General features: G+C 46.1%; 1 protein-coding gene across 1 annotated transcript in view; it reads right to left on the reverse strand.

Annotated features, from left to right (window-relative positions):
• LAMC1 (laminin subunit gamma 1) overlaps window positions 1-21,710 on the reverse strand; it is a 44,218-nt gene that overhangs the window by 12,567 nt on the left and 9,941 nt on the right. The window contains exons 2-11 of the mRNA XM_015869581.2: window positions 8,919-9,223; window positions 6,935-7,065; window positions 5,794-5,960; window positions 4,210-4,398; window positions 2,394-2,511; window positions 2,203-2,301; window positions 1,963-2,099; window positions 1,106-1,228; window positions 827-1,016; window positions 437-549 (exon numbers count right to left, since the gene is read on the reverse strand). Of these exons, the coding sequence (XP_015725067.1) occupies window positions 437-549; window positions 827-1,016; window positions 1,106-1,228; window positions 1,963-2,099; window positions 2,203-2,301; window positions 2,394-2,511; window positions 4,210-4,398; window positions 5,794-5,960; window positions 6,935-7,065; window positions 8,919-9,223 (1,572 nt within the window). The remainder of the gene's footprint in view (window positions 1-436; window positions 550-826; window positions 1,017-1,105; window positions 1,229-1,962; window positions 2,100-2,202; window positions 2,302-2,393; window positions 2,512-4,209; window positions 4,399-5,793; window positions 5,961-6,934; window positions 7,066-8,918; window positions 9,224-21,710) is intronic.

The following is a 21,710-nucleotide window of genomic DNA, read 5'->3' on the forward strand; positions in this document are numbered from 1 at the left end:
CACAGTCACCACTGCACTATGAGCAGCTGCCCAGAGGATAGCCTGATCTATGCCCATCACAAAGACAGATTTGTATCTCCCCACATCTCTGCTATCGTATCTGTCAGGACTCTGCATTGCGCCTTCCTGTTAATTTGGAAAGCACTGGATGCAGAACAGGAATGAAGAACCACATCTGCTCCACAGAGGGGGATCAGCAGTGGCAAGCACTCAACTCTGAGATTCTCAAAGGCAGCACAGCATGTTTCTTCTCCATCTCCTCCCCAGAAGCCCCAGCAGAAGCTGCTACACAGGAAGGCCAGGCAGAAAGTAATTGTGTGACTCTGCCAAATAACCTGCCACAGCTACTCATGACCAAGCCCTACAAATAAGCAGGGAGAGCACCAAACAAGGAGGTCCGCCCCTCTTTCTTGTTACACACTGCTCAGCGACTTACTTCTCTCGCTGTATGTTCCACGGATCTTGATGGCAGTCAAATTGTGGAGAAGCTTCTGGAAGTCAAATGCAGAAAGAGCAGGTCTCCACGGGTAATCGGCAGCCTCATGGAGCCTAGGGAGAAGGGACACGCTCCATTTGCAAAGCTTTCAGATGCTAAGAGCTGTGCCCTTTTAAAGCACCACCTCCAACCAAGGTATGCAATTGCCACATACTCTGCATACACTTAAGCAACACTGCTGAACAGCCAGCTTCAAATTAACCTGATAAGACCGCTCTTGTGAGCTAAAATTACTGCTGTTTGTTTTCCCAGGATCTCAGAGGGAAGGGTGTGTGGCAGTCTTGGTTCCACCTGCTCTCTTGGCTCCCACTGGGCTGGGCCCCCCCTCACCTGAAGGTGTAGGTCAGTGGGCTCTCACTAGGGTATGAGTTGCCCTGGGCAATGAGAGGCACTGACACACGAAGCCCAGCCCCTTCCAGCACCAGGTCTTCTGCAGAGAGACGCGTGTCCCGTCTGTCCACACGGAAGGAAAAGGTCAGGTTCTGACCGTAGCTCAAAACTTGGTTGCCCAAGAACTTGCCTGGAATGGGAAGAAATCCTTATGGTCAAGAGACAGAGAACAGAGAGACCACAGGGAGTCAAGAAGTGAGATTTTCTGCAGTGACCTACGTGGTGCAACAAAATAGATGGGGAAGTAGCTGTCTGAGATGACAGAGATGTCCTGGGTCTCTGAACTCCACTGCAGTGGGACTTGGGAGCCGTCACGTTGCTCAGCATGCCACTCGTCCTCTCCTGAAAGCCAAACATGCAACAGTCATCATTCAAAGGAGCAGCTCTACACACAATGTCATACTGCAAACTGCTCATAAGCAACACATCTCTATTCTACATGCTGGTACTGTGCAAAACATACAGTTTATCCAGAGCGCTGACTTAAGCCTTCTGAACTTTGAACACTACAACAGAAAATACTTGTTTAACATCTTGATTTCTGAAGACCACAGGAAAAGACCAGGAAACCTGCAGTCAGCAACGACTTTATGCAAGTTTCAGCCTTTGTAAGAGCCATTCTCCATGGGAATTTTAATCAGAAAAGATGTTCTTTTTAGACTATGCAGAATGAAAACATTCATAGGCAGGAAAGCAGGAAACAGAGTGTATGACAAACCTGAAGCAATTATAAACCTCTCCATCAAGCTCTCAATTCAATTCTGCAATGGAGAAAATGCCTCCCCTTCTCTAGCACCTCCCTTTTGAGGTATGAAGTTTTACATTTGCAGTACCCACTTACAACTGCACACACTGGGTGCCTGAGGGCAAAGCCATGAATTCTTTCTACCCCAGCAGAGCAAACAACTTGAAGATGGGGAAGCTCTCATTGACTTTTGCAGCTCTGTGCTTCCCATAAAAGGCAACTAGGGATTGCACCCAAAGTTTGCTATCTCACAAAGGAGGGAGCAGGGAGCAGCACTCGTCCCACTGTCATCTACAACCCAACCTGAGACACAAAGAAAGGCTCATTTTACCAAACTGAAAGCTGGAGGTGATGCTGTACGTGCTGTAGCCAACAGCATTGGTGCAAACCGAAGAGTGTCCAAAACAGAAGCAGGGGGTACAGCCTCTTGGATTTGAAGGATCCAGATGGAAAAACCCAGGTTTGCATCTGAAGATGCAAAGGAAAAAGAATTCATTTCCCCGTTGCTTAATCCAGGCCATTGCTCAAATATTTCTCATTCTTGAAACAAAGCCACAGGAAGAGAACTCACCTCTCACAGTGGAAGCCCTCAACATTCTCTTTGCAAGCACACCGTCCTGTTTCCATGTTGCATTCACCTGTGCTACCAGCAGGGTTGCAAGAACAGGGCCTGAGAGAGCCATGAGAGAGGATAATTAATTAAAATCATGCATAGCTTAAAAAAGGTGTATCCATTCCCTTTTGAAGAGCAGCTCCCCTTACCTGCACCCAGCCTCAGAGAGGGAGTGGAAGCCTGGCTGGCAGCGGTCACATTTCTCTCCCATGACGCCGGGCTTGCAGCTGCACTGGCCATAACTATCACACTGTGTGCTGAGGGAGCCTGGGGAAACAAGGGACAGGGGCCTTACCACACCTGTGTGAGGTTCACCCAGCTGTAGGGAGCATGCAAGGAATACAAAGAAATACAGACCTGGAGACAGATTATTATGTTTTGCAAAAAGAAAAACAAACATGTTCAGCTCAAAGTATTTTTTCCAACCGTTATTTCTATATAATTCTTCAAAACTTTTAATTGCATTCTCTTCCATATTCCTTGCTCTCAGTACTACCTCGACACATCTACGTCCATCCATGTTGCTTTGAGCAGCCTGGTCTGATGGGAGGTGTCCCTGCCTATAGCAGGGGCTGGAACTATATGACCTTTAAAGTCCCTTCTAACCCAAACCATTCTATGAGTCTATGACCCAAATGTCCCCAGAAGGGCACTTGCAGAAACAGCAGCACAGGTTTCTTTAATCCGCAATCATTGTGGATTAAATCCTCTTCCCCAGGCATTGCTGCAGCCAGCAGGCCAAAAGCTGCCAGCACTTTAAGAGTTAACAACTAGGGAAAAACCATACTAAAATAGATAAATACTTTTCTTTCCACTTCAGTCCATGTTAGACGATTATAGCAAAGTGAAAAGTCATGAGACGATTAAGTCGGGCAGGGGAGAAGAACGCACAAAACCTTCACCATATACCATGCACAGTAAGTATACTCCTACAGGGCTCCTTTGCAATCCCACAAATGAATGCTAAGATAAAAACAGTGCTCAGGTAAAAAAATAGTCGTGTATGGTAGTCCAGATATGCACTGCATGACAGCACGTTGTGAGACACAAAGCTGATGCCTAAGTTATAAGGGACCCTGAAATCTGTCCTAAAATACCTGAGAAGTCACATCACCGCCGCTTCCATCCACTGACACCAACCCTCAGCACAGACACATCTTAAAATAAGGTTGAGCATGAGAACCAGGGAGAGCAGAGGGAGGAAGAAAGAGGCCTTTCTTGGTCAACGCTTCAGAACTGTACGACTCTGACCAAATTAGCTAGCAGACATGCCCTGCCAGCCCTCTTGCTGGCTGCTTTTAGGGCATGTTGCAAGCAATTACTTTTTCCAGCTACTCTATTTTGGAACCTCACATCATATCTTACTATCTGTTACCCTTTTGTTTCCTTCACCCTTACTTGCTGTGGGGCTGCTGGAATTACGAGACCAAGCCATACAGGTCAGGTGGTTCCCTTGACTACAAGATTTGTTCTCCTGCCAGCATTTTTTCCATTCTTCTTTTAAAAAGGAGTCTAACGACATGTTTTGACTTGACTTTGTTTCTTCTCACCCCCTTTTGTGTTTAAGGTTGCGCCGGTTTGTATTTATAGTGCTTAGATACTCGGTAGGAGAAACTGATGCTGCTAATATTCACTACCATTCTTTGGTCCAAAGAACTTCCTAAAATATCCACTCGCGTAATCTTGTTTATTAAGAATTTAAATGAGTGCTTTAGTGCTGGGTGTGTCCAGGGCAACACATACACAGTGGTGGAAAAGAAATAAAAGACAACTATTTTAGAGCACATTTGAAGGAGGAGATGCTGGACTATCTGCTCCTGCCACTCCAAGCCCAGTTAAATCCAAGGATAATTTTAACCCTAACACAACCCAGTAAGCATCTCCTACAGGGGCTGAAATTAAGAAACAATGAAAAAGTCTTTTCACTTCTTGGCTTGTCATCAGCTGCACCACCATTACACTTACCCACAGGGTTGCAGCTGCAGGGCAGGCAGCCCTCCTCGCTCCCAAGGCGGTAGAAGCTGTCCCTGCACCTCTCACAGTGGGCACCATCAGTGTTGTCCCGGCAGCCCGTGCAGTGCCCGCCGTGGCCGGTGGAGCGGTACAGCTCAGGATCAAAGTAGCACTCCTGTGCCCTCCCATTGCAATCACAAGCTGCAAAAAACCACAGGGATGTCAGCTGTGTGGATAACCCAACCCTGCCAGTCACAAAACCTAGTGTGCAAAGCTGAGTATTCAAGCTGGAGAGGGAACCTTCAGTCATCCCGAGACCTGCTGCCACTTATTTCCCTACATCCCCCAAGGGAAGGAAGCAATCCTGGTGACATGGTGCACCCAGTGACCACCAGCATGGCCCCTCATGAGCCAAGTGGTGACTTCCAGCCCACACAGTGCCCTCCCATCCCACACAGCACCACCGACCCCAGTCACACAAACACACATGGAAGATCAGAGCACAAGCTGACATCCTGCTGTGAGAAGGGCTTCTTCCCGGGAGCAGGCAGAGCCCAAATTCCCTCTGCAGGAGGGTCAGGCTTCAGCATCCTGTCAAGGAAAGCCACAGGTCTCCAGCAGCCAGCTGGGAACCATCAGTGCACACCGAGGTCAGACAGGAAGAAAGCTTTTCTGTCTGAAAAAGCTTCCCCATAAAGTAAACTACCAGGAGCTGCAACACTAAACTAAGAAAAATAAATTGGCATTCAGTCCCAGACATTTCCATTTGCAGCCCAGAACTGTTGCAACAGTCTTGAAACTGGATGAAATAAGTCTAGAAGAAACTAAAAACCAGTTATCCGAATCCAAGAGGAAATCAGGGGATACTAAATGAACTTTCTGAAGGGCAATTAGACTCCAGAAACTAAATATATATTTTTTTTCCACTAGTACAAGCTGGTAGGTTTTGTGGTAAAGGTGTTGCCTAAAGATTGCTCCCATCCCTATCCAGAAGCACAATGCTCCTTCCCAGGGACATAGCAGAAAGCTTCTGCAGGACAGGGATGACAAATCCAAGGCAACATTCCTCAAAAGATCTGGATGTGCTCAGAGCAGTACAAGGAAAAGGACTCTGCTCTATTTTCCCATCAGCATATACTCAGAGACAGGAATCTGAGCCCATTTTGAGAGCATGTTATGCAGGCAGATCCCCCAGGAGAATCTGAATGCCTCTGCTGACACAACAGCAGTAACAGCCCATCTACAACCCTACGCTTCATCAGAGAACTTGCAGGACGCGTTGCCAGATAAAACACAGCATTGGGTCATCCCAGTTTTAGGCCTGCCTCTAAGGAAGGCATGGGTCTCCTTCCTCTGAAAACGCAGGCAAATATGAGTTTAGATAACACCAGAATCTCCAGCAAACATGTCATGCTCTCAGAAACCTGAGATACTTCCACAATGGCATTAAGAGGGATCTGAAGCACCTCCAACTTGGGAGCACAAATCCTACAAGCAGTCTACTGGATAGAGGCAGAGACTTAAAACCAGGCCACGTCCAACAGCCAAGGGAGCAAACCCTCAAGCACTCTCTGTGCCGGGTGCGGGCACACGTACGCAAGCATTCGTTGGCACTTTCTGCTGTTGCTCTCCTCCACGGCCGGTCATTGAAGAAAGGAAGGCACTTCTCACAGTCATCCCCAAAGGTGTTGTGCTTGCAGTTGCAGACCAGCTTCCCAAGCTCATTCCTTATGCACTCACTCGCGTGGCCATTGCATTTGCATCTAGTTAACAAGAGACAAGGAAGGGGTGTTTAAAATCCAGATCTGGGTCTCCCGTGGTACAATCCAGAAAATGCCCAGATATAAAACTTGAGACAATGTGTATTCAGAAGGTGTAAGATTAGAACAAAACTGATAACAGAACTCCAGTGGAACAAGCAGGTGTAGCATCCTCAAGGCAAGTGTATAGAAGGGCAAGAATGCCAGCCCACCTCCCTCTGAAGTCTGTCACAAAAGCAGGATAAACTAAGCAGAAGAAGCAAAAACAGCACTGGTGTCAGACTAGTACACATCTCCTTAGCGTCTCTCTCATGGGAGTCCTGGAAAAGTTATACATGCTGCCTATATGCTACTGCTGTCAGAGTAAGAAATTAAAGATGACAAGGTGGCTGCTATGGAAGCCCAGTCTCCAGCCTGCTCTTTGCAAGCAGCACAAAACATTCCACTGGGCTCAGCTCTGTTTACTAAAACATCCTATTGCCAACAAATTAAGATTAAAGCATTCTGCAGTACGTTTTGGCAGAAGGAACAGAGAATCACAGCGTTGTACAGTGCTTCAGATCTCCATGGGAGATGGCCCCCAACATTTCGATGAAGCAACAACCTTGAGATTTCCCTACTTGCTGTTACTCCAGGCTACAGATTAACAAACGTGTGTAACAAAGCTATCAGAAACACCTTTTCTTCCCCTCTTTGTTTTACTTTCTTGTCACTCTTTGTGCCCCACTTCCCCAACGGCTTCACAAATTGAGCTAGGCAGGATAAAACACTCATTCCCTGTCTACCTCTGAGATTTACAGCCTCAGGAGGACATGTACAGTATCTGTGAGCTCCCTAAGACTCACTCTACAGCTTTTTGACAGCCAATAAAGACAGGAACTTAACAGTACCATATGAGTATAATCAAAATCTTTTAAGCACTCCAGTAATCCCCACCAAAAGCTCCCAACAAACACAGAGGTTTATTGTTTACTCACCTGCCACCAACGGCAAAATCCGAAATTGCGTAGTAATATGACTTAAGGACTTTGGGGTCATTGAAAACTTCATCTCCAAAGGTGTTGAGGCGGTTGAGGCTCACCCTAATATCGGTGGCCGTCACCCATTCCTAGGATAGACAGAAACCCCATCAGAGCACACACAGGAGGGACTGTGGAGTGTGTCAGCACTGCCATCACCAGCAGCTGTATTTACATTCAGTACGTCGCGCCAGCAGTCATCCATCAGTCAGCATGTTCCTACCCCACCACTTCCTCTCCGATCCTCTGAGGCTCACCCAGCCCTGCCCAGGAAGCCTTACCTCATATCCTCTTGCTATGGATAAGTTTTCCAGACAGCCCTTTCTCTGCAACCCCCTCCCAGGGCTTTCTTGGGCCCTGACTGCTCCCATCTGCAAGAAGCATGGGGAGCTCTGCTACCCTCACATACCTGGTGGCAGCTCTCTTGCAAAGCAAGATTGGAAAGAGCTTTAGGGTACACTCATCTACAGACATACATCTCCAGAAAAGAACACAGACAGATGAGTGAGGGTGAGAATTAAAACAGGCAGGCAGATCTTTGGATCACATCTATACAGCATTTTCAACAAGGTACCCCCCCCCGCCCTCTTCCAGCAACAGTCAGCAAACGTAGTGAATCTCCAGATCCCACATCACCTTTGGCATGTAGCTATTAGCATCTCACTGCTCTTATTACAGCTTTTGCAATCCTGTTTTCCTTCAAATGTGGTAAAGAATACAGGAAAAACATCCAGGCATGTATAACCATGCTGCAGCGGCACAGTCATTCAGCCAGCACAATAAGATTTGCTGAGCTACAAACACTGGCATCAACACGTGGAAACGCTGAGCACAAAACACACATTTACTTCAGTACTGAAAAATCAACGCCAGAGGCTCGTATGTATTTTAGGAAAGCAGCGGTCAGGTCTCGGTTCCTTACATGGAGTTTACTAGAGGATTATAAACCCTATCACCAACTGGAAATTTTTCTGTTCACATTTGACTAGAAACCTTTCTGAGCAAGGTCTGGCTGCAGGAATAAGGTGGCCAAACTGGTTCTTTTCCACTGCACGAGCTTTTCTCTCTCTCATTAATCTTTATATTTGTTTGTAGAACTGAGCCCCACCGGATCCTGCTTTTCTGTCCACTGGCTGAAGACCAGGGATCGCCTTCCTAATGCAAGAGAGGAGGGAGGGCAGGTCAATCCCAGCTCCTAAAGGAAGGAGACAAGCCCCTATGGGGCAAATTCCACAGCTTTAGCTCTTTGTTGCATGATGATCTAGAAGCATCATCACTAGGAAAATGGCAAGTAAACCGGATAAACTGGTGCCCCCAGTATGCTCCAGGCCACTGCCCAGCCAGCAGCATGAATGGTAAGAACAAAAAGCCCCTGACCAAACCCCTTATCTAAGCCTTCTGTAAGAGAAATTAAGGGTAGATAAAACCACGCTCCCCTTGCACCAGCATACATGTAATGCAAAAAAGTTTGGGTTTCAAATAAACATAATATATGATTAACAAGTGGGATTAACTTCCCACTTGTTAATCATATATTATGTTTCTTTATCTTCTATGCTCAAAATATACGTGAAGATGCCTCATATCAGACTCAGGCTTAAGTTCCCCCTCATTCTTACAGCTGAAACAACAGCAAAATACTACAGCTGCTTTCTAAGCTGACAGAAGTAAGCATCTACCCTCTGAAGACTTCCATGGTGCCTATGAAAAGTCATCTTTAATACTACTGACTTTTTCTTTGTTGTTGTTTTACTATATACTTACAATGGAGCTCCATTCTTTCTCCAGAAACATTTCTTTGGATCACCCCACCCACCTCACCCATCCAATGGTCTTCAAGTATAAGCAAGGGCTATAGTCCAGCCCACAAATCTGGACCCATGACAGCTGAGCAGAAGGAACCAGCTCAGACCATCTGACAGACCCAGTCCTGCTCTCATACCTGCAGCACAGGGCTGTTGTCAAAGTTGTAGGCACTGGGACGTCCCTCCAGCGTTGAGAAAGCCACATTGCCCCCAGTGAGGGGGGAGATGTCACTGAACTCATCCGTGCAGAGAGCCTGCTGTTCGTCCTCCCCAGTCCGAATAAAGCCCCTGTTGACTTTGTTATAGGTGCTCTCACAGGACCCACTGTAATACTGGTAGGGCACCCACGGGCCGTCCTCCCGCGTGCGTTTGTAGATGGCGAAGCTCTCCGGCCTGCTGGTGTGGAACTTCAGCCGCACGTATGTGATGTCAAAGGCCTTTCCTGCAAGAGATGGAACAAAGGGATGAGAAAGGCTGAAACAAAGGTTTAGATTTAGAAGATCTCTGGTTCCTCTAGGATGGGCAGCTTCCAGTAGCACAAGCACCATATTCCCCAGCAAAGTGAAGGAACCAAAGGTCAAGGAGAAGGCTGAGGGGATAAAAAAACAGATCGATGGATTTTTAGCACAATGAAACACACAGCTAATGCACTGTAATTCTCTCCTGCAGACATCACTAATAACATCATTATCCTAGAAAAATGAACACTTACCGAATGAGGTTTAACAAAAGCAAGTGTAGAGTCTTGCACCTAGGGAGGAATAATTGCATGCACCAGTACAGGTTGGGACTTAATTTCATTGCACTCAGCATTTTGCACACCTTCAATTTAAGTCCTTTAACATTTAACATTACTGCAATCAGCCCAACTCTATGCAAGTGAGACTCGGATCTGAAGTTAATGAATGACTCCAGATGCCTTCCCCTCCCACCTGGAGCATCATACTGATACAAGGCCCCCAACAATTCCCACAAAATAACCATTACTACTCGTGCAGTGTTTGAGCTTATGGATGAGCTAAGCCCAAAACTGGCTTTTCTCCCATTTCCCCTCTAACTAACTGGATTATGGGCTCTGTTTCCCAATGAGCTCTCCTACAGCTCCTTGCAAAAAACATCACCCAAGCTCAAGGCACAGCATGTGCAAATTGGGCTCTGAGCAGCACAGGAACATTTTTCCACATAAACTCCCCTGCTAAATTTAAAGAACCCTTCCCCCATCTTCAGTTTTACACCACAGGCCAAAGAAAACTCACTGGAAACTCGTCCAACTGCACAACCCAGGTGAAAAGACATTGATTTCAGCTGGCAGCACGACTACTTGAGAAGCCCTGCTAATGGCATGACAGAATGCAGTTAATGCACACAGCAAGGCTGTGCTCCAGCACTGTATCAGCCTGCCTGCCATGGGTAAATACTGCAGGGACAATGGCATTTACCCAAGACCAGCTGACACAGCGTTGAAACACGTTTCCTCCCCCCTTTAAAACATAAAAACTGTGCTTTGCAGCCTGCCTGAAAACCGGGCTCTTCAAGGTTGCACAGCCCTTTTCCTAGCAAAGATAAGGGCTCCAGGCCTTGCAGAGCTCCATAAAAATACATGCTGCTGTTACTCTAAGGAATGGCAACAACAGTAATGAGATGAAAAGCAGCTTTAAGTATTTAATTTGGAAGACAGAAGTCACTGCTCTTCTGTTCCTAGACATTGGCAATTGTTTTGATCTCACTGTGGTCTTAAAGCATCTAACAGCATGACATACCAGATGCATTTCCCTGTGTACTGAGAAGCAGCAGATCTATTTTAAAGGAAGAGCCCCAGATGTGTATTATTAAAGTTCATTGGCAGAAAGATGATGCATTGTCAATAGCAATTAATTAGCTCAGCACTTCAGGAGCACAACCTGGAACACCTCTGTTACTTCCAGGGCACAAAAGCATAAACCTCATGTTTTCATTTAGCAGTGTTGGATGCAGGGCACATCATCCCCACCAACCCAACCATGCTGTCAGCCAAAGCACAACACCCAGGTCCTGTTGACAGACGTCAACAGGGTCATCCCTCCTGTATCCCAGTCCCAGCGTCTAGCAGGAAGCACACCACACTGAGCACCATAAAGATAGCCAGGAAAATGTAAGAAAACGCTATTTAGATCTGAATGAGAAACTCCTCCCTTTCCCCCCTGAGTTAAGAATTCATGCCTACTCACAAAAGGGCTTCTTGTGCTCCGGCTCCTAAAAGGGATGGATGATTTACATCAGGAAAGCATCCTGCCAGCTGGCACAGCCACTACAAGCACCGGATTGTGAGCAGATGCCTTTGAGATAAGCCCCAACCGACACTTGGCTCCTTCATTATCGGTCCGCTCACATCCATGGCCCCAGGAAGAACTCCCGCTCCCTTCCTTATTGTCTGTGACTCCACTTTGCAGCCTCCCTGCAGCAAGCTTTAAACGTCCTCTGCTAAGTTCTGCTGCTGAGAAAATAGCTCCATCTGAGAACGTGCACTGGGCCAAGAGCCAGATTTTCCAGCACTTTTATTTTAAGCAAAATTCCCCAAATTGTAATGGAACAGTTAAATCTTGCTCTGAATGCTTCCCTTTTGGCTATCTCCTGTTACACATTTATTGCTTTTTGACTGGCCTTCATTTCCACATCATAGCAGCAAGGTGCTTCCCCGGCATTTCCTCCCACAGTCCTGAACCATGCTCATGGCCAACAGGGAAGTCAGCTCCACCAGCCTCCTGCACTGGAAGGTGCCTATGGCCATTCATCCCTCCTGCTCACACTTGCCTCAGTTCCCCCACCCAGTGCAAGGCTCGACCAGCTTCAAGTAGACACCCTGCTGCCAAAGACTTGGGGCAGAAAGCAATTGGTAGTTCCAATGGAGAAGCCCCAGCAATAGCAAGAAAGCAGGTTGCTTTTCCTATGGCACTTGTCCTGAAAAGGAGCAAGAGGAAGGAAAGGCATGGGGACACTCAGCAGGCTGGAATGAACGTGAACTCCCACCGCCCCATTAGGTCATGCATTCTTCCAGGCACTCCTGAACAAAGGCACCATTGACTTGTGAGTGTAGGCGGCTCCGGACAGCAAAGGGCTGCCTAGTAAATTATTGCATGATAATCCAACATTGATAAGTCATCAAGGCTGCTTGTTCCAGCCGTGTTTCCAGAGGGGTTGGGGGAGAGGGGGGGAGGGGAAACTTGTTTCCTCTGGAATGGGCTGAAGGCAGCCTTGTAAGAAAAGCATTTTTTCATTTGATAACTCTTAAGTCAGTTGCGTGGATCGGCATCAAAAACAGAAAACATGGTCTAATAACTCAGTAAAACTTGCCGCTGTATTTGTACAGCTTTGACGAAAAGATGTTAAGTCCATCTCCCAAAAACGCCAGCTGTGTTTATTCATTAGGGACTGGAGAGATACCATGCACAACACAAAAGTCCTATCCGCACAGGAAACCTCAAAGCACTTTTTCAGCACAAATGATAAAAGCTCGTTTTAAAAAGGCATTTTACACTTGGCAAGTGCCGCCAGATCACAGATGATCAAGGGCTGCACACGCCATTTTGGAAGGGCTCCATTTTATTCATGGACCCAACCACAGAGCTGCCCCCTCTGCTTGGGGTGACAGAGCAAAGTGGAGCTCCACGCTAAGCTTTCCCAAGATGAGAATGAAAGGGTCACAGCAAGAGTAAGTCTTCCTCATGTGGGAGATGCAGCTCCCACCCACCAGAGCCCACCACAGATCCAACTGATGGCACTGGGAGGCCAGGAGATCCACCAAAAAGCTTTCAGCTTTATGAAGGTCGTACTTCCTAGCCTTGGAATGGCACAAGGCATCACTTACAGATGTTTCCTGCATGAGAAAACATCTCCAAAGGAATCACAACAAAACAATTCACATTACATCTTAATTTCTGCTACAACATTGCAATTCTGGACACAGCCCAGCAGCTCAGTCCTTCATCATCACCAATCTCAGCCCATTTGGTTTATTAAATAGTCTCTTAAAGGCTTTTCTTCTCCTGCCTGCTGAAAGGCAGCCCTTTCCCCACTCCTCATGTGCCCCATGGCCCAAAGCAGTGCTAGCGCCTGGCTCAGCTCCTATCTGAAACAGATGATATCAAAAACATAACTGGCATTGTTGAGCCTAATTAAGTTCAAATTAAATTATATGACAACATGAGAGCTGCAAATTCAGCAGCACCAGTTTAGGAGCAAGACAGCCATCCAGGCTAGCTAGCACAGTGCTGTCTTCACCACCAGAGTGAGGCCAAGCATTTTCCTGTCCCAAAACAGTGAATTTACTGGAATTTGGATGGTTCCACCTCTCCCTCCCACCCCTGTCCTTCCACATCCTACTCAGCAGCCAAAGATTTCTCAGATTCAGGCCATAATTAATGCTGCAACTATTTGGAAAGAACACTGTTGGTGTTCACATCCATCACCTGCCCCAGAGCAGACAGAACAGCTCAATTTTCTCTGTGATGTTGGACACTTTGAGTTCTCTAGTAACCAGTTAAGAAAACTGACTTTCAGCACATCTGAGTCACGTCACATAACGGGACACAGAGTTTCCAAACCTCCTGCCTCTGCTTTTTCCATCTCTCCATGTGCTGTTGCACTATGCTCTAGTACATGCTATGTGCATTACAGGCTCATGTACAAGCTACTGCTATTTGCTAAACGAAGTGCAGCAATATCCATAAGGACCATTTGCAAGCAGCCACCCACACACCAGTTTTACTTTCTCAGCCTGTGAAGCTATGTAGGAATTGGGATAAACAACCTTGGCAGAACTGTTGCTGGAGCGAGACCATTTCCAAAACAAAGCTCGCCACTGACTTATGTTTCAAATATGTTTTGGAAAGTCAGAAACAAAGCTTCTTCCAACATTTTTTTTTCTTGAGGCAGAGAGGGAATTGCATTTCAGTTCTCAGCTCACAGGAACAGCCAGTGTGTGCTTTTAGCTCTGCATCTGGAGAATCGAGTGCAGGGACCGAAAATGCTCCAAGTTACAAAGGTGCATTAAAGAGAGTCACGCGAGTTCACATCCATTCACGTGTCCATCTAGACAAGCACTAAGTGCGGGTCCTGCTTCTAAGGAGAGAGAATTTAGCAAAAAGGATAAAAGATGAGAAGTAAACACGGCTTAGCATTATCCTTTTCCCAGTGAAACAACTCGATAGGATTACACTGGAACACCACTGACAAAATATGAAACTGGCTGCTCTCTCCTGATGCCTCACAGAGAATGAACCCCAGGCTTCTCAATGCTGCCAGCTACAGATCTGCTTCAGGTCAGGCTCCAGAAGACTACAAGACACCCACACCGAACCTGGGTTCAGAAAGCTGATGTTGAAAGCAATCTGAGCATCACATGGGATAGTGCCGAGAAGTCAAACAAGTTTCCTACAAACCATGTTTTCCTAGAACAGCCCAAGCGGAAACCAAGCGTTAAATGTTAACACACGAAGGGATTGTTTCCCAGGGGCTTTAATTTGCTGAGCTTACCTACTGGTCTTGTCACAGAGGCTCTGCAGCCAGCGGGTGTAAAGCTAAATGTTAGTGACTGGTTCCTGGTGGCAGGAATGCAAGTGAAGCCCAATAATTCCCTCATTAATTCACCTTGTTAGGAGCAGAGCAGCGGGGCAGTCACAGCGATAAGAACAGCCTGAGCAGGCTGGTGGGAGCCTGCAAAGAAACATGTTTTATTCCCAGATGGTCGGGGGTCACGGTGCTCAAAAAGTCAGAGCTGCCTTTTAGTGTGGATTGGGAACAGCTGCAGCAACACATTGAGAACAAAGCCCAGAAAGAGAAAACTCACATACATGGCTACATGAGGCTCAGCAACGCCTGGGTTATTGCACAGAAAACAATATCGATAAGCAGCAACCTGCACACAACCAAACTTGTCCCATAGCAGCATGCCAACAACATCACACCATGTCCTCCCCAATCACATACAGGATTTCGGGCTGCACAGGAATAACTCCAGGTTTCCTTCGATAACAGCACTGTCTAAAAGAGGTTGATTGCACAAAAAAAAAAAATCAGTTCAATCATTTGCATTGCGTGCCAAAACATGAGATATTGTTTCAGGCAAGCTACGTTGCGGTGATGCCCAAATAAACTCTACCAGAAGGTATTTTTTCTCTGGTAGAGAGACTACTAGAAATTCATTTTCTGACTAGGACTGTTAAGGCAGCACGCAGAGTAAAAACAATAAACACACTTAGCCCCTTAAAAACAAAATGAGTTCTAAAGTCACAAGATGACAACTCTCCTAACTCAACCAGTAACATCAACTACTACACATTCAACCAAGTCATTAGTTGACCTTCAGAGGCAGCCCATTAAGTAGGGTCTGCTCCTGGAGTCCTCAGTATGTATACCTGCACTTTGGGCAGTATTTTGAGGGGGGAGGAAAAGAAGCCATCACCTAAACCCACCTGTAAAGTTTCTGCCTTTGGAAAGTAAAGTCCCAAAGAATACAACGCTCTCCAGCTTTTGTTCTCACCATCTCCTTTAGTGGTGGTCAAGGCCAACCCAATCTACCTGCAACTCCCTCAAACAACATGTATCCCAAGAGCTGAAGAGCATCCCATTCCTCAATCTGCCATGCACTTACAGCAAGGACAGCTTTGCTTCTTCCAAAGCTCTGACTTCCACAGCCTTATTGTATAACCATGTCTCCTTGTGACCCAGTCAGATTCTGCATTCAGAGGTCAAGGAAAGCTACCACCACACAACCCTAAATGCTAATCTTCGAATTTCACCATTACTAAAATATCAGAGTGCCTACAAGGACACACAATTTAGATGGTACAAAAGCATAATGGAAAACCAAAGCTGTTGGAAAACAGAATAACTTAATCTGCTCACCACCACCAAGGAATATCAGCTTATCTCTATGCTCTTAGCTATTGTCACCACACATTTGCAAGCACGGACCTTGCTAAGCAATCAATACATTTATCACTTTAAAAATAAGAGTTGCTAGACATTAACAGCTTTCCAAAGACTTCATCCCTGCCCTTAAACATAAGGTGTTTTGTTATGTACAGCAGCAAATCGACACGAGAAGCAGTAGAACAGCTAATAGCATGAACACTATTATCTATGTCTCTCCAAGTCACTAAAGATTTCCATGAGCCTCCTGTGACACTGTCAAAAAGCCTGAACACACAGAGCAAGTGTAAAGATAGTGGATGTACAGTAAGAAAACCAACACCTATGGGAAGTGCTAAGATGCCTTCATGCTTCAACTCCCACCTCCACCAGCCCTAAGCTGCCATTTTCTCCTCCTCTCTGACCCTCCTGTATCTGTAAACCCTGAGTGCTGAAGTCAAGTGAATGTGAGCAGCAACAAAAATATGAGAGAGTTTAGATAAAAACGTGTATGCACTGAGTAGTTCTCACCCAGGCAGAAGTCACTGCTACAGAACAGAGTACAGAAATCAAGGCACTGTACTGACCAGACTTTGCCCCATTTTCTCCAGGTGATCACCCAGCCAGATCTGGTTACTTGGCCTTTTAATTTATGTTGTAGAAAGACAGGGCTGTTGGACAGATTTGCTTTTTAAGGGCATTTCAGTCTCTCAGGAACACTAAGTACATAAACTATGCAACGCTCCATTAACCAAGTGCCCAAACAGTAATGGCCTTCAGATTTAAACCACATTGCCTAACACGACCATATCCTCCCCCAGACCCATGGACTGAATGGTAATCTATTTCCCCCCAACTCATGGGAAAACAAAGCCAGGCTGTTCCCAGCCCTCATGGACGTGCCAGGGAGCTTCAGCCTGTAAAGCTGTGAGCACGAAGATGCAGAAGAAGAAAATCATTGTATTAATTGTACTCACACATTACACTGCAGCAGAGATTTTTGTTTTAATCAATTATTTCCAAGAGTCAGCTGTTTCCCTCAAAAGACAGAGCTCTCCAATATTCCCAAGTCCTCCTGACACAAACATATCCATGGAGTTGAGGATGGACATACCCACGTATTTGCTACGCCAAGTTTCTCTATATAGTTGTATCTCTATAGCAAAGCAAAATGAAGCCATGCCAGTCCTACTCATACAGAAGTAAGATTTAGATCAGCACTAAAATGATACCCAAATAAATAAAACTGCACCATTAACTCCCAGTTAAGAGAGCTGGGAAGTTATTCCCCAGGCCTGGATGGACACCTCACTCACTGCTGGCACAAGGGAAGCTCCCAGATCTCCCTTTTCCCAATTCCTTCCCCAAATCCCCTTAAGAAGCAGCTCATTCCCGCAGCTCCCACTTCCCATGGAACAATGGGGCAGCTCTGGGATAATCTCTCCATCCTATAACCACCATTAACCTCAAATCTTGAAAGTGTATTCAGACAAAACACCATTCAGAACAAACAAGGGAACCTTCAAACCCATATAAAAGAAAATAATGACATAAGGAAAGCTCTGTAAGAAGCCTCTAGGCAAAGAGCTGATTGAGCTCTTGCTCTGACTTATTTCTTTCTCCACACCATGAAATAGTTCTCAAAAACTGGAAATATCTCATCTAAAGTCAGGCTATCAGGAGATTTGTCAAGGATTTCCTTGTTAGTGCTATTTGCATGCATGTCACTTTCAGGGGAGCATCCATGGTTACGCAGCCAAAGATGGCACATATACATTCAAAGTAAAAATTAGAATGCAAGTTTACTTTCAAGAACAGCCCTTTATAACATGTTGCCATTACTTCTTTCCTCCCCCCGTTCCCAAGCTGCATGGCTGTGAACATCTTCAGCTTTGGCATTCTATCAGGCAACAAGCCAAATAATCTGCGGTTCAGATAAGCCACAACCACAGCTCAGGGCAGCCACTGCCAGACCTCTCCCAAAGGGGAAGCATTAAGAAAGGAAGAAGCTGCTAAAATTCAGGAGTGCATTGAAGCCAGCTGGGGAAGGGCGCAGCCCCACCAGGAGGGATGCCAGCACCACGCACACCAGATACACCACATCTGCTCTGCATCCATTGCTCAGCGTCTGGACGGCCACACCGAGCACAAGCTGTACTGAGATTTTTGTTTTTCCTCCTGTTTATCCTTTCAGTGCAGCTGCAGAGGAGCCTCTCCTTCCCCTCGCTGAAGCCCCACCGGGCCATGCCTTGCAAACAGCACATCAACCACGTCCAACTCCTCCACCCCCAGGTAGCCATCAGCCAAGTAGCCACAAACCCTGGGCTGAAGGCTCCTGCAGCCATCCAGGAAATACAGGGATGGTTCTTAGCCCAGCAGCTGAACACCATCAGCCCCAGATGCATCACCTGTGCCTCAAAGTGCTTATATGGGGTTCAACTAAGATGGATCCAACCACACACCCTATCCTTCTCCTTCCCATATGCAGCACCTGCTGCTCCTCACTGCCTCTTGCTCCAGCTTGCAGGCCCTCATGCTACCCAGATCTGTAGAACAGAAACTTCTGTCCTTACCCTTGTTAACAAATGGGCATGAGCTCTGATGGACAATGGTCTGCATAGAGTGGCCAAATGTGACACACCTGCCTCTGTCTCTCCCAGAAAAGGGTAATTTTTGTATTCATTTGGCCACTTAAATTTATTAAGCTTTTATCCAGCAGGAAATTAAAACCTCTTGCTGGCTTAATAGAATTGTTCAGTGTTTTGGAACGTTTTGCTCCCCTATGTAAGTACTGAAGTTATTGCAACTTTTTATGTCAGAGGTTGAGATGGTACAGACAAACTCACTCAAAATCAGAACCACATAATCACTGAGGTCAGAGGGGACCTCTGGGGATCACCACATCCAGCCCCCTGCTAAACGAGATTCTCTGCTGTAGGCTGCAATCCAAAGGGCTTTAAGTGATATTCAGCACAAAGACAACAGAGCAAAAACGATGGACAGCAGCAGTTGCACTAAATGAGACTGTTTTGCACCAGAATAGAAGACAGGTGCTGCTGCTGACAGCCAGCAGCCTCCAGCCTGCTTCTCACCAAGTAGCTAAGAACTAATTCCCATCAATTTTATCTGAATAGGTCAAATATTCACAGCACACATCTGTGTTATTCCTGCTGGATTCTGCTGAGCAGCCCAACTTTGCCACAGCCTTTTGAAACACCTCTGAAACCAACTTCATTACCACCAGCTTCAGTAACTGTGTCATCTGCAAATATTACTTCCTCCCATTTTGAAGCAATTAAAAACCACAGATGCCAACAGCAGTTCTTAAGAAACCCCACTGCTAACCTCTGATGGAAACTAAGTGCACCTTCAACAACCTTTTACTCTTCTGTTTTCTTTTCCTGGAAAGGGGTGAATTGTGGTCAGGAGCATGACTGCGTAACCAGTCCTGACTCTATGCCCAGTTGTACATGGCCACAGAGCCTCCTTCCTCTGCCAGAAAACCTGCCTGTCCCCAGCACAACCCCCAACTGCAGAGCAGGTTCCAGTGATGAACTCCAGTTCATCATCACCAGCTGAAGACTAAATATCAGCACAGGTGATGCTGCCCCTATAAGGGAGCCTGGATCATAATGAGCCCATTGCATAGATCCAAGAATACATATGAAACCATGACCAGTGTTTATCCCCACCCATCACAACAGTCTACTGATGTGCCTCGAGTCCATATTGGCAAAAAAAAAACCAAAAAAAAAAAAAAAAAAAAAAAGGAAAGAATAAAAACTCCACCACATCAGGTGGGAAAAGGAGCAGAGAATTTTGTTCCCAGCTCCACCCAAAATGAGGCAGATAGGCTTTACATCCCACAGATACTGCTGTGACTGCCAGGGTCAGCCTGCCCTTGGGACCACAAAGACCCCAGCAGCTCAGATGAGAGACTTAAAAAGATAAAAGGAGACCCATGGCTGAGTTCCTCCTCCCACTTCTCCTCCTCTGCCCAGAGGCAGGAGCAAGCTTTGTGAACTGCCGCTCTCAAATATTCAAACCAAGGCAGATCAGGCATTTGTTTATATATATTTACACGCTCTGTTTACAGAAGTTGCTGGAAATAATGAAAGAAATCATTTCATCTGACAGTGGGGAGTGGGGGAAAGGGAAAAAAAACACTGTAAATTTAGAAATAAGAGCCATCTGTTCCTCCTGACAGCCCCTGCCGGCCCTTCCAGCTCAGATGAATTCTTTGGACCAAGCTTCAGCAATGCAAAAAGGAGAGCTGTCCTCTGCCACCACCCTGATCTTCACACACAGAACAGCTCACATGGACAAGAATCCGTTAATGAAGGACTAAGAATGAAATCAGCTGTCACATCCTGTCTACAGAGGTAAATGTTTAAAAACAGACACAAGCATCCAGCTGGCTGGCCACTCTCTGGATGAAGGTTGTATTCATTTCTGCCAAGTGCCAGGACAAGAGGTGATGGGCACAAACTGGAGCACAGGAGGTTTCCTCTGAATATTACAAAGCACTAGAGAAACATTTATTGCTAGAGTCAGTAACATTATTACCAGACTCAGATTCAACCCAAGGAGGCTGTGGATACTCCATCCCTGCAGGCATTCAAAGCCAGGCTGGATGTGGCTCTGGGCGGCCTGGTGTGCTGGTTGGTGGCCCTGCACATAGCATGGGGGTGGCTGGAACTAGATAATCATTGTGGTACTTTTCAACCCAGGCCATTCTATGACTCCATGACTCAGAAATATCAGCCATGTCTGACCAAAGCTACACCCACCCAACCGATAGGGTCTGCTCTGCAGATGTATTTCTAGTTTTCAACCTCTTGACATCCTAAACTATGAAAGATTAAAACAAATCTAGTAGTCTTCAAACTCGGATCATAACCAAGATTGGGAGCCATTGGGTCATTAGGGAGCAACACAAAAAAGGACACATCAATTTACAGAAAACCCCACAGACACCTGTAACACACGTGAAGCCCTTCCAGACTACACTTGAGATATGTTTCTATTGAAATTTCTGCTTTACACAACAGTGGGAAGGAATGCAAGAATTCAGAGATGGCAAAACTTTATATAGCTAAGAGTACTCTGGCTTGCTGTCATGCTGGTTACAAAGGAAGCATCCAGCTGAGCGCCCCCGAATCTCTCTGCTTCCTGAAAGAAAATGTTTTTGGAGCAAGCAGTTCCACAAACAAAACCGTGTGCACCATCTTCAGTGGAAAAACAATATGTCTTCATTTAAAGAATGCATAATTGTTGCATGAAAGCCAGGTGGGATGGGGCCCTGGGCAGCCCCAGCCCATGGTAACTGGATGGTCTATAAGGTCCCTTCCAACCTAAGCTGCTGGAGTGAAGTCTGCCCATTTGACAGTGGTGTATTCTCACGTGTTCAAAGACAGAGGAGATTTTCCTCTGGTACTTACAAATGGATGCATTTTATGAAAAGAGGAAACATCAAAACCTGCATGGCGAGGGGTATGCCAGAACCCTGGAGATCAGTGCAAAGTGCTTTATTCATAAGGAGTGGGATGAACATCTGAAAGGCATGCTGTGTAAACAGGAAAGCCTCAGTACCCCCAACAGGGGGATCAGCCAAGTCAGCTCCCTGGGTTCTGCCACCTGTTTATCCATACAGTTGGTGGAGAGCAGAGAAGTTTAACCTATATGTGCTCAAGAAATGCTCTATAGACAGCATGTTAACTTCCACCCCCAGGCTGAGAGCACGCAGCATTGACAAATCAAGATGCTACAACACTAACATTAACTGTTTCTTACCAAAACCACATGATGAGGAATAGAGTAAGAAAGAGAAGAACAATCACTACCTCACCATCAGGAAAATAAACTCCCTTATTCCCCCCAGTTACACCTTCACCAGACTGGATTTTCTTCAACCACTTTACACAAGCTTTAAAAATACATATATATATATGTACAGATTTTTATTTATTTATTTATTTTTTTTTTACACTGCCCTTCTGTTTGCCCTATGTCCTAACTCCTGGCAGAACTGTGGTCCCCAC

The sequence above is a fragment of the Coturnix japonica genome, chromosome 8 (genome assembly GCF_001577835.2).
Source record: "Coturnix japonica isolate 7356 chromosome 8, Coturnix japonica 2.1, whole genome shotgun sequence".
NCBI classification, from domain to species: Eukaryota; Metazoa; Chordata; class Aves; order Galliformes; family Phasianidae; genus Coturnix; species Coturnix japonica.